Genomic DNA, 13198 nt, shown 5'->3' on the forward strand with positions numbered 1-13198 from the left:
GGAGAAGGGAAAGCCTACCCACTCCAGTATTCTGGCCTAGAGAATTCCATGGACTGTATAGTCCAAGGGGTGGCAAAGAGTCGGACACAACTAAGCAACTTTCACTTCACTTGCAAAATTAGAGGACTTCCCTGGTGGTCTAGTGGTTAAGAATCTGCCTACCAAGGCAGGGGATGTGGGTTTGATCCCTGGTCCGGGAGGATTCCACATGCCGTGGATCAACAAAGCCTGTGCAGCACAACTACTGAGCCCGCACGCTGAACTACTGAAGCCCACTCACCTGGAGCCCGTGGTCCGCAATAAGAGAAGCTACCACAGTGATAAGCCTGCGTGCTGCGGCTGGAGAGTAGTCCCCAGCTCATCGCAACTAGAGGAAGCCAGTGTGCAGCAACAAAGACCCCGCATGACCAAAAAACAAATAATTAAAAATTATTATTTTTAATTATAGAGTTGTATTGAATTATAAGAATTCTAATAATAAAATTATAATTTGAAAAGAGGATATGGGTCACAATGATAGATTAGTAAGATTCATGTGGTGGGAAAAATATCTGAGTTTCTTGGTAGGCAGACTGTCTCTGGGGAGGTGAAGTGGGAGACGAGCAGCAAAGTCACAGAGGCTGACATTTTTCACAAACACCTTTGAACTTTTGACTTTTGTACTATGTGTATTAACTATATAATAATGCAGAAACATTAACTTCAAATTTTAAAAAGTTTAACATTGTAAGTTAGTATCAGTTGAAAGATCCTTACCATTTATTGAGCACCTATTGTGTGTGTGTGTAGGGGAGTTGTGTGCAAGGCACTCTGATGACCTCTCCATTAATACTGACAAGTATTTTGTCAAAAAAAAAAAGCATATTTCAGTATTGGGAATGCCCTGGAGGTCCAGTAGTTATGACTTGGCACTTTCTCTGCCAAGGGTCTGGGCTCGATCCCTGGTCAGAGAACTAAGATCCCACAAGCTGTGTGGTGCAACTGGAATAAGAAAAGTACATTATCCCCGTGTTGGAGAGGGAGACTTATATTGAAGTGGGTAGAAAACCCACCTAAGGCCACACAGTTGATCAGTGGCACAGCAAGGACTGAACCTACGGCCCACCTGGAAGGTCTGGATGAACCGAAACCTGGGTTTTTAGTCCTTTTCTGTCCCCACCCCTCCTTAGCCCAGGGAACCCCTGGGAAGTGCTGGCCCAGCTGACACTGAGGCCAAGTTGCTTTGGAGGACAAGGAGGCCTCACTGCCCACCCAGGGGCATGTCTGGAGACCCCAAGGAGCCACATGGGCCCCCAGGTCTTGGGTTGGTAGGCTGATGGGTGCAGGATTGGGGCAGCCCAGGACATCTGGGGCTGGGGCTCGGGGTATTTCTGGAGCACCACAGCAGTGCCTCCCTCATCAAGAAGGAGATAGGAGTCCCTTCCCCCTCAGATGCTGGGCTCTAATCCAGAAGTGAACCCATGGTCGGACTCCAGTCTTCACTGGCCTCACAGCTCCCTTTGGTTCCAAGCCTAGGCTGTGGTCTAGTTTGTCCCCATCCACGGAGTCTGCAGGATGACCTCTGACCTCACATTTTCTCACAGCCTTCAGCGGGCAGTCTGGACTCTGGCTGGGATCAAAACCAGCCTGTAAGAGATAGGAGGGTGGTCGTGGGCACCTGGCCCTCCTTACCTGCCCTCCTGCCTCAGTCCCTGCATCCATCTTTCCAGACTCTCTGGGGGCCGGGTCTGTGGCCCCCACCTCAAGACGGCTGGCCCATTGCCCTCCGCGCTACCCTCAGCTCTGGGCAAGGTCCAAACTGGTCCTTCATGGGGTGAAAGTGAAAGTGTTAGTTGCTCAGTTGTGACCAACTCTTGCGGCTCCGTGGATTGTAGCCCGCCAGGTTCCTCTGTGCATGGAATTCTCCACACAAGAATATTGGAGTATGCCCTTCTCCGGGGAATCTTCCTGACCCTTCCTGACCCAGAGATCAAACCTGGGTCTCCCACATTGCAAACAGATTCTTTACCACCATCTGAGCCACCAGGAAAGCCCAAACCCTCTATTCCCTTGGCCCCTTTCCTCCTTCCAGACAGAAGATCTACCTCGGGGGCCACTAAAGCATCTCCAGCCAACCGGACCTGGCAGGGTGTTGGGCCAGACACAGGTGAGAGTGGAAGTGGGGGAAGCCTGGCTCCTTCTTCTGCATGACAAAGGGTGGGGGCTGCCCTCCCCGCCTGACGGCTAATCAGCCCATTGTCAGAAGTCTCCCAATCCACACTGGCTTTTTCTCTTTGGCCTCTGGCTAGGGTTGCCAGATTTAGCAATTAAAAATATGGGACTCCTGGTGAAAGGTGAAATTTGAATTTCAGATAAACAACAAATGATGTGCTAAAGTATGTCCCAAATTGTGTTCTGTATTTTATCTGGCAGCCCTACCCCCTGGCTGATGGCCCAATTGTTTTACTTCCCCACTAAAACTCCTCTACCATGCAAATCCACATTCATTTGGTGAAGCCACAGGAAATTGAAGGACATGCCCCCTACCCACACCGAGCCCCCGGTCACCTGGGCTGAGTCCACTTGGCTGCTTCAGAGGATTGAACAAGGACTCTGGCTGGAAACAGCTGGAGGTTGTGGAAAAAGCTGTGGGCTAGGAATCAGGCTTGACTTCAGGCAGGCATCCATCATTAACTGTTGTGAGCCAGGGATATTGTTGCCTCTCTGAGCCTTGGTTTTCTTAGCTCAAAAACTGGTGGAGGGAATGGGCTGGACGTTTTTTTCAACTCCAATCTCTGAATCTGTGAACAGCCAGGGAAAAGGAGAGGATGAGGTTCCTTATTGGACAAAATCCCATTGGTACTAAATTATCCCATGCTCCCTTGTCTAGGAAGGTCGCCCCATTCCCCCCTAAGCACTGGGAAAAACATTGGGTTTTCCAATTGTGAACAGCCCAGGAGCTCAACAGCCCCCAGGAGTCCTTTGAGCACCAGGCTCAGATGCTCATCCTTGTAGGCAGAATCGGTCCTTAGCCAGAGAGCCAAGGTGTTGGTGTGCACACACAGGAGCTGTAGCAAGAATCAGGACTCTAAGTCCACACCAGGGACTGGAGTTTGCTCTGTGACTGAGGGACAGGGAAGAGAGCACAGAGAGATCCTTGCCTCTTCTTCAGGGAACAAGCTTTTTAATTTAACTGGTCCAGCAACCCCGGCCGAGGTAGAGGCACCTGACCACAGTAATACCATCTGTCCACAGTCTAGACAGCCCCCTCCTCAGGCTCAGGGACCTGTCTGGATGCTGAGCTCCCAGGAGGTCTGAGGGGTGTGACCTCCCTTCCTCCCAGCCTCTCCCCCCTCCCACCACCCTGGCCCAGCCCAGGGCTGCTATAAAGCTGGCCCAGCCTGGCTCTCAGCACACCCCGCTGCTGGGACCCTCCTGGAGCCTCCTCTGGGGACACATCCACTCTGCCCCTCCTTCTCCCCAGCAGCGCCATGCGGCCGCTGTGGCTCTGCTGGGCCCTCTGGGCGCTGCCCCTGGCCTGCCCCGGGGCGGCCCTGACCGAGGAGCGGATCCTGGATAGCCTGCTGCAGCAGCTGCACCTCAGCGAGGTCCCCATCGTGGACAAGGCCACCGTGGAGGGGCTGGTCATCCCCGCCCACGTGAGGGCCCAGTATGTGGCCCTGCTGCAGCGTGGCCACGGGGCACGCTCCCGGGGGAAGAGGTTCAGCCAGAACTTCCGAGGTGAGGCCTGCCCTCCTGCTGCAGCCTGGTCCTTGTGGTGGTGGTGGTGATGGTGGTGGTGGTAGCTGTCTGGGGTGCAGGGTCCAGAGGGCGGTGAGGGGGTACCATGGCCTGTGAGGATGGTGGGTCTGGGCTCCTGGTCTCTGTCTGCACTGAGGACCCCGCCTCTCAGGGCCAGGAGGAGCTGGGCCGGCTGGACTGGCTGACAAAGCCAAGGCAAGAACAGGGAATCATGGGGCAGGAAGCAAAGTGGAAAGAAGAGAGATTAGAGAAGAGAAGACAGATGGTCAAGGTGCCTTTGTGCTAGGGGACAAAGAGGCTGGCCTCCGCAGAGTGTTGCCTTAGAGGGAAAGGACCTCTGCATTCAGTTATCACCTCTGGTATTTGTTTTTGGACAAGTCTCCCAACAACTCTTGCGTTTCTTGAAATGAGATTAAATTAGCTTTGACTGCTTCCCAGAGTTGTGGGTATTTTATGAGATGGAAGGTACCAGGTCTGAGTCCTATGGCAGCCTCTCACCTCCCCAGGGCTGAGGACACCCACAGATAGACCAGGCCAGGCGCCTGGGGAGACCAGGAGGCCAGTGCTGGACACCTCAGCAGGGGTGACTGCTGGCAGCCATGGGGCTGGCTGATCAGGTGATCGCGCTGCCAACCTGGAGCCTCAGGTGCTGGGATGGATTGCTGGGGCCTCTGAAGAGGGTGTTGTGCCTGACCTCACCATTTCCCTCAGGGCTCGGTAATTCCACAAAAATTGCCCCTGTTCCTTTTCACCCGCAAGAGTCCCCTCACCAAGCAGGGAAACGAAAGTAAATTCAGAGCTCTTTCTCTGCCTCTTAGGAAAAGCCGGTTTCAGCTGGTGACTGTAGATTTTCACTGGCTAGTCCTCAGCCTTCCACTCTCCATTCCCACTCCTGCCCCTTTGCCTAAAGAAGCCTGCAGGTCTGCAGTCTTCACTCAGAGTCCCAGCCCTTGCTCAGTATCCCAAAGCTGCCCCTCCCCTCACTAGTGGTGAGGGGGGTCACCACTAGTAAACAAGCCCCAACCCCAGATGATGGTTTTTCTAGGAGTGGAGGTGCTCTGTTTCTGGCCTGGCCCATCAGTTTCCCAGCCTCCAAACTCTCCCTGGGGATTCCTGGGGAAACCCTGTTCGCTCGCCCTGAGCCCTGCATCCTCAGAGCTCGCCTGGTGCTCGGAGGGGCCCCGCTGACTCCGCTCCTGTCCCCAGAGGTGGTCGGCAGGTTCCTGGAGTCCGAGGCGTCCTCGCATTTGCTGGTGTTCGACATGGAGCAGCGGCTGCCGCCCCGCAGCGAGCTGGTGCAGGCCGTGCTGCGCCTCTTCCAGGAGCCAGTCCCCAGGGCCGCGCTCCGCAGACACGAGCGCCTCTTCCCGCGCAGCGACCGCGCCCGGGTCACCGTCCAGTGGCTGCACGTCCGCGACGACGGCTCCAACCGCACCGCCCTCATCGACTCCAGGTGCGGAGGTCGCGGCTGAGGTGTGGGGCTGGGGGGAGGAAAGGAGGGCTGGGCCCGGGGCGGGAGGAGGGGCGGCTCGATCCCGGCGGGACACCCGGGAGCGAGTGGGAGAGGTGCCGCCCCCGGGGCCACCCCGGGCAGTCCCAGTCCCCACGCCTGAGCGCGGGCCTGTGTCTCCCTCCGTGCGGTGTCGCAGGCTGGTGACCATCCACGAGAGCGGCTGGAAGGCCCTGGATGTGACCGAGGCAGTGAACTTCTGGCAGCAGCTGCGCAGCCCCCGGCAGCCGCTGCTCCTGCAGGTGTTGGTGCAGCGGGAGCACCTGGGCCCGCTGGCGTCCAGCGCCCACAGGCTGGTCCGCTTCGCCCCCCAGGGGCCGTCGAGCGGCCGGCAGGGGGAGCCCCAGCTGGAGCTGCACACCCTGGACCTCAGGGACTATGGGTAGGTGCTGTGGGTCACTGAGGGTGAACCTATTTTGAAACGGGCAACTTTATAGGGTGCTGTGGGAATGAATGAATATATAAAATATCTCCTTCCACTCTTGGGAGTAATGTCAGCTCTAATTATCATTTTGGGGGTTATTTCTAGTTATCCATCCTTATCATAAATATCCAACATTTTGAACATAATGAGAGATGGCTCATAAATCTTTCCAGGTGTCCCACTAGGTCTCACCCTGGGCCCCATGACCCCTGCCCTCTCAGCTGACCTCTGACTCTGCCTCTCTTTGCTCCCCACAGAGCTCAGGGAAACTGTGATCCTAAGGCACCAGTGACCGAGGGCACCCGCTGCTGCCGCCAGGAGATGTACATTGACCTGCAGGGGATGAAGTGGGCTGAGAACTGGGTCCTGGAGCCCCCAGGCTTCCTGACCTATGAGTGTGTGGGCACCTGCCAGCAGCCCCCAGAGTCCCTGACTTTCAAGTGGCCTTTTCTGGGGCCTCGACAGTGCATCGCCTCGGAGACGACCTCGCTGCCCATGATTGTCAGCATCCAGGAGGGAGGCCGACTCCAGCCCCAGGTGGTCAGCCTGCCCAACATGAGGGTGCAGATGTGCAGCTGTGCCTGGGATGGGGTGCTTGTGCCAAGGAAGTTGGAGCCGTAGGTGTGGGGTATAGTCATCGAAGGACTTGGCTTGTGTGTGTGTTGAAACTGTTCCAGGCGCCAGAAGCAATGGGGATGACTGAACTGATGATGGCATGTGCTCTGCGCTTCGTACTGAGTTCTGACCAGTCAGCTCGCCTTCTGATTTTTGTTTCTCAGGAACAAGACTCCTTGGACACTGGGAGCCCCTGCCCAATCTTCTCTCTTTGACATTTTTTCACTGCACTGTATCCTAAGCACTTACCTGTGTAGATTTTGTAACCTAAGAAGAGAAACCCCAATTTGTCATTGTTTCCTTGTCCTCTTATTGGACCTGGGCTGAGCTCCGTGATATGGCTGGGAGATACAATTGCTGCTCTGGGCTTAAAAATCTGTAGTAAGTAGAGGTTGTGCATTCCTAACTCAAATAATAAGGGTATTCTGCAAGAAACAAATAAAATACATTTTATTCTGTTTTATCCAGAACCCTGCAAATTGTGAGAGAACAGAAAGTTCTGTAGGAATTAGGTCAACCAGATTAGAAAATTAAGGAAAAGACTTTAAAAGACTTGCTCAAGTCTTTTAAACTTGCTCAAGTTAAGTGATACAGGATGCTAGGATTGGAATGCATTGATTCTAATGTGCCTGTCCTCTTAAGATTGAGGCAGAACTTTTTTTTGTCATTGCTGTTGATATTTTTACTTTTCTTGGCACAGGGAGTGGGCTTTATTTCCATTCTAACTGATACAAAATTTTTAAAATCTGTGATCAAAATCATCATCTACAGGAATGTGAATCACTCCTTTAGATTTGAGGGTAGATAAAGGGAGCAAATGATAAAATGCTGATGTAAGATTTTAGAATGCCAAGATTACACTGGCTTTAAACGGAGTTTGATATAGGGTTCAGGCCTGGGGTATGGTTGTCTTGGATTCCTTGCTTATCTTTACAGCTCAAATTAACTGTAAATTCTACATCCTCTAAATTCCCATTTTCTTCTCTATCAGATAGGAACAATCCTTGACTTCTCTGTACTTCTACTGGAAATTTAAAGAAGTAGTGTTTTTATAAGCACTCCACATGCTGCCTGACACATAGTGGGGCTATGGTTATCTCACCTCACATGTTGATCTGTCTAACCTTCTCTTGATTTTGAAACAACCTGCTGCTGCTGCTGCTAAGTCACTTCAGTCGTGTCCGACTCTGTGCGACCCCATAGACGGCAGCCCACCAGGCTTCCCCGTCCCTGGGATTCTCCAGGCAAGAACACTGGAGTGGGTTGCCATTTCCTTCTCCAATGCATGAAAGTGAAAAGTGAAAGTGAAGTCGCTCAGTCATGTCCGACTCTAGTGACCCCACGGACCGTAGCCTACCAGGCTCCTCGTCCATGGGATTTTCCAGGCAAGAGTAATGGAGTGAGGTGCCATCGCCTACTCCGTTTAAACAACCTACTGAAAGTCAGTTTAGAAATCCCTTCCCTCTCTGAAATCAAGGATCCTAACTTTTCTTTTTGTCAGTGTCTCCACCAATGTAATCACTGGGGTTAGAACCTTATACTTCCCTGGACCCCACGGCGCAGGCCAGGGGTGGCTGCAATCATTGAGGAAGGGGAAGAATAAGGACACAAGGTGGAGGATATGCGGGGAAGAGAGTGGACAGAGTCCGTCTGAGGCGCCAGGGGCCACACGCAGGCACCTGCTGGAGGTCAGCTGTGGTTCCTTGGCCCCTGGAGGGAACCGCAGGAGGAGAGATGGTCAGGCGCTTACGGGTAGGACAAGGGCTGTGCTGAGCACAGAGGTCAAGGGCAAACTCTGGAAATAACTAGTGACTGGGGGTTGGGGAGAAGGAGGAAGCCAGCAAATGGGTCAGAAAAGCACTGCTAGAGAAGCAGAAGACACCCCCGCCAGGCTCCCTCCAGAGATCCCCAGGCTGGCTGGGGAGAGAGATAAGGTGAATACATTTACCATGACAACAAAAGATGAAAGCCCAGAAATGGAAGAGAGGTCAGAGCCCTGCAAAACTGTGCAGGTACAGAGTGCGGAGCTGTTCAGGATTCACCGATTTTTAGTGCTGGAAGGGACCTGAGAGAAAGCTTTGGTCCAACCCCCTGCGGAAACGGAGGCCTGCGGAGGAGGGCAGATTGCTGCAGCCGGGGGGCTGTGCTCTTTGGTTTCACTGGGGGCGCGGTCCTCATTGAACGCCGACCTGTGTGTTGCCCAGAGCACACCCCGGCGCCCTCGAGGAGCTTACAGTCCAGCTGCGGGGGCTGCTGCTCATACGGAACTCTCTGGGACCCAGAGCTCAGCGAGCTGGGCTAGAACGGTGACCCTGGCGGCCCAATATTGGCAGTTCCGGCTTTGGCTCCAGGGCACCGCCGGCAACACTGCGACTTCTATTTGGAGCCAAACGTAGGAACCCCCCGGCCCCAGGGCTTTCACTGTCAGGCTATTCAGAACGATAGCGGAGCCGTAGTCTTCCGCTCTGGGAACCAGGTGACGACGGACTACGTGGAGCCGAGGTGCGGGCTGAGCCCACCCGATTTCCCTATTCCCCCCTACCCGGCCCCGATACAGGCGGGCCTAAGAGCTGGTCTAGGAAATTCAGTGCACTACAGAAAAATCAAGAACTTTCGCCGACGCGCTGCCCCCGCGTCCCACGGATGTGACCACCCTGTACTAGGCCCGGGGCTCCCCAAGGTGTCTGTCGGGGGTAGGGGGACGCGCCGGGGGGCCGGGGAGAGGAATCAGCCCTGGCGGCACTCTCCTCGGTCTCAGGACACGAGCTGGCCGGGCCGGGACCTGCAGACTTCAGGGAGGCGCAGTGAGCTCAGCTCAGTGGCCCCGCGGCCGGGCCTGGACGGAGGATCGCCGAGGGGCGCACAGCGCCGGGGGCGGGAGGCGGCGGCAGAGCTAACACCCACTCGGGCGTAGCTGCAAATTGAGCAAGCCGTGGACGCGGCTCTGCGCATGTGCAGGAGAGCGGGGAGTTTCACTTTATAACTTTTAAGTGGTCAGGACGCAGCACCGCCCAACCAGGTGGAGCCAGACAACTTCTGGTCTGCCCGGGTCGCTGCGCCGCCGCCGCCGCCGCAGGTAAAGGGGAAGGGGCGTTGAGAGGGGGCATGACGCCTTCCTCCTTTCCCCGAGACGGGCAGGACCCGGGGTCTACGCCAGGGTGCCACGTCTCGTGTCTGGTTCCGGGGTGAGGCCCTCGTGCCTCCGCAGTCCCAACTCCGGAGCAGGGGTGACCGAGTGGCTGGGAGGAGAGTGTCTGTCCCCGGGCTGCGCAGACCTCGCGCCCCGCTTCCAGCGTCGCGCCTGATGCCTTTACGCAACTTCCCAATCCAAGGCTCCAACTTTTCGCTTTTAAGGCTAATCCCTTTCTCTTCCCACCCTCTCTCTGGGAATTTGTCAGCTGAACTCGACCTCCCAGCCTAGCCCGGGGATCTCAGCCCAGGGGCTCTTTTTTCTCTAAGCGAGATATGCGAGGCGGGCCTGGGTAGGGGCTGAGCATCTGAGTCCCCTGCCCCTGGGAAGGTAGAAACCACTCTTTGGAGTCCTGAGGAGGGAAGCTAGGGGTTTTGGAGGATAAGGGGAAGAGGAGAACTCTGCTAAGAAACCAAAAACGTAGAGGTCCCAATACCTGATAAGCCTGGCTACCTGAGACTCTGGGGTGGCCTCTCTTTCAGCTCAGTCGGTATTCTGAAAAACAGGAGACCACAGGGGTATACAAAATGACACCCCTTCCCCCTTTGCTTCCTTCTGCGCTGAAGTTATGTGACTGTATCCAGCCCCAAAAGTGTGGAAGGTTTGAGGTTAAGCAGTGGATTGTGCTCACCAGTCCAGGCCTAGTGTGTACAAAGGGACTGTGTGTGGGGGCATCCTGAGGACTTCTTGGGCCCTGACTCAAGCAGAGTTGTGGACTCTTGTTGGGGATGAGGAAAGACTCTAGGTCATCTCTTATTGGAGAAACTACCCGTATTTCCCTCTTCTCCTCCATGCTTGCCTTTCTACTTCCCTCCTCTGACACCTCTCAGAGAGTCCTGAGTCTGCTGCTATCTTGAGGTGGAGTATACAGAAGGAGAGGCTTCTTTCTGCCTTCACACACCTCTTGTCTGGGCTTCCCTGGTAGCTCAGATGGTAAAGAATCCACCTGTAATGTGGGAGACCTGGGTTCGATCCCTGGGTTGGAAGATCCCCTGGAGAAGGGAATGGCTACCCACTCCAGTAGTCTGGTCTAGAGACTCCCATGGACAGAGGAGCCTGGCAGTATATAGTCCATGGGGTCACAAAGAGTCAGACTCAACTAAGCAACTTTCACTTCACTTCACCTCTTGTTTGTTTAGTTTATGGGCAAAGATCTCCCTTGGGTGTTCATTGTGCTCTAACAGGAAAGATGTCAGATGGGGTTTTGCTATCATGTTTCCCATTGTCTGGAGAGGTGACTTAAAATGAAAGCAGATTTGGAGTGCCCATGAGGGTTCAATTCTTTATGGGCATTGCCTCCCACTCACCCTGCAGGAAGAACTTCATTGTCTCCATTTTACGGAGAAGGAAGCCAAGGCACAGAGTTGTGAAGCCACGTGGTGCTGGGAGCCTCACTTCAGAGCCTGCTCAGGGCTTCAGTCCACTGCAGCGGGACTCTGGGCCATTTCCCTAGTGCTCCACTGCTGCAGTCTGTGGAGGTGAATGGTTGTCCAGGTTCCTGGACTCTGTTTGGTGGGGCTTGAAGGAGAAGTTTGCAACCTGCCATCTAGAACATCAGAGTCTTCTCTTATGGCAGAGGACCTGGAACTGTTCTTCGCCCTGCCATCGTAGTAACAAAATCAGAAGATTTGGTGATGATAAAAATACCCTGAATTTGCAAGAGCTGATGATGCTCACACATTCTGCTCCTGTTTGTGGCAGGGAGGCACAGAGATCTTCTGGTGTGCTACAGGGGCCAGCAGCTGCCAGTTTGTATGGGCAAGGGGTTAACATGGGTGGCTGACTTCTTTCGCAGTTTGGGGAATGGCCATCGCATTGAGCCCTCTGTCCCCCCACCACAACCAGACTCTGGGGTGTATGTGGGTTGAACTTTGAGTTGGGTCCTGAGTCACCTGCTGCTCACCTGACCCCAGGGCCTCAGCAGTATATCTTGGCTTCCCTGAATGAGATGATGAGCAGAGAGCTCCCTAGAGAAGGGATGGATAAGACCAGGCATTTACAATATGTATCTGACAAATATGGGATGACTGAACATGACCAGGCAGGGCACCCATGGCCACAGGGCCTAATTGCTGGTTTGGCCCCTGCCCAGTGCTGTCAGTCTTTCAGCCACTAAGCCAGCTCTCTCCCAGTTGCCACCAGCTGAGTCTCCTTCTCTGCCCCTCCTGCTCCTCCTGAGCCTGGGGGAGGGGGGGGCTGCCCTGTGGTCGATATGTTGCCAGCTGCCCTCTCAGCATGCCCGTTGGGGAGGATGCAGGGGGCTGGCCTTGGAGGCACTGTGATGGTTCCGCAGTCTTGCAGACGTGTAACAGGCGGAGACAGACCTCAACTAAGCAGAAAGGTCTGAGAGACACTGCGGGCCCCCAAAGCCATGCCTGCACCTGGAGGGCGCAGAGGGGACAGGCCACCTCTGAAGATCCCTGAGGTTTCATCCCAGGCCGGCTGGCTGACCTCACTGAGTCCTTCTTATCAAACCTTGTTAAACTACCCGGGGGAGCCTGTTTGACTTAGAGGCATGACAGGGGCGGAAAAGATGGGGAGGAACCTAGGTCCCTGCCTCACATTAGGCTTCTGCTCTCTCAAAGCTCCACACAAAGCAGAATTGGTGAGGCGCCCCCCACCCTCCACCACAGCAGCGCCTCTTGCTCTTGACAATACTCCCTCTGTGACCATTTTATGGGGATTTTTTTTCCCCCTACTTCACTGTTCAGGCCTTCCTTGTTGGTTCTGTTGCCTTTTTTTTTTTTCCTGATTCTAGTCTTTGGGGGACCTGGAGAAGCCTTCCCAGCTACCCTTGGGGCCTGTGTGAGGTCCTGGACTCCGTCTTCCCAGAGCCTACAGCTCCCAGTGCTGCTGTGGGAGGAGTCCCAGTGCCCTGGGCTCACCAGGGCCTTGAGCCCTCGGACAAGAGGGGAAAGGCTGGAGCTTCAGGTGATGCTGGGGAGGAGAGAGGAGAGGGACAGGGTGCACAGAGGAGGGTGGCCCCTTCATAGCGCTAGGTGCCTGGAGAGAGAGCCAGGACACGAGGGAGCCCGTTGGGAAGAACCGTAGGCTCTGGACGAGTGTTTGAGTTCCGAGACACCGGGCAAGTGTGAGTGCAGGGGAAGTGTGCTGGAGGGTTTCACACCGGAACCCTGGCCTGGGTAAAGAACAGCTCCCACGTGACTCTGGTTGTCTCCTGTGTTCCTTCAGGGAAGTCTTCAAAGGCTGGTGCCCTATGACCTCCATCAGAAAAGCCCAGCAGGAAATGAGCAGTGGACCCGAGGCAGCTTGGGAGGAGGCCAGGGCCACTGCTGCTTTTGCCAGCGCCAGTTGAGGCCCTCTCCAGGGGACACATCCACATTTCCTTCCCCAGCATCTGGTAAGTGTGGGGACAGGAAGGAGGGGCAGGCCTTCGCCAGCCAGCGTCAGGCTGGGTGTTGCATTGGGGCGGTGCCACTGGGTGGGGTTTAAAGGAGAGAAACTAAGACCATCTGTTTCCCAGAGGCAGCTTTTGTGACTCTGCGCAGGGCCAGCAACTCCATGGCTCTGCCATCACACCCTCCAGCCACTGCCAAGTCTCTAATAGGGATGACAGAATGACTTGGCCTCTTGGAGAGTCCTCCCATGCCCCCGGACGTACCGTCTCCCTCATGCCTCCTGCATCTCCTGTCCTGTGTGCATGAGATTGTCCCAAAAGAGCCGTCCCAGCGGCCAGAATTGGAAATCACTGGCTCCC

General features: G+C 55.0%; 2 protein-coding genes across 5 annotated transcripts in view; both read left to right on the plus strand.

The window, feature by feature from the left end:
- The first annotated feature begins 1926 nt into the window (after positions 1–1926).
- On the plus strand, positions 1927–6585 carry LOC102408538 (left-right determination factor 2). The gene is made up of 4 exons (XM_006079721.3): positions 1927–3720; positions 4948–5194; positions 5391–5633; positions 5933–6585. The coding sequence occupies exons 1-4, from the start codon at positions 3471–3473 to the stop codon at positions 6294–6296; spliced, it is 1104 nt and encodes a 367-aa protein (XP_006079783.1). The 5' UTR covers positions 1927–3470; the 3' UTR covers positions 6297–6585.
- A 2624-nt stretch (positions 6586–9209) lies between these two features.
- TMEM63A (transmembrane protein 63A) overlaps positions 9210–13198 on the plus strand; it is a 36118-nt gene continuing 32129 nt past the window's right edge. For all 4 annotated transcript variants that reach the window (XM_025286044.3, XM_006079723.4, XM_025286045.3 and 1 more), the window contains exons 1-2: positions 9210–9366; positions 12673–12841. The gene's annotated coding sequence lies outside the window, so the exon portion shown is untranslated. The remainder of the gene's footprint in view (positions 9367–12672; positions 12842–13198) is intronic.

This window comes from Bubalus bubalis, chromosome 5 (genome assembly GCF_019923935.1).
Source record: "Bubalus bubalis isolate 160015118507 breed Murrah chromosome 5, NDDB_SH_1, whole genome shotgun sequence".
NCBI lineage: Eukaryota > Metazoa > Chordata > Mammalia > Artiodactyla > Bovidae > Bubalus > Bubalus bubalis.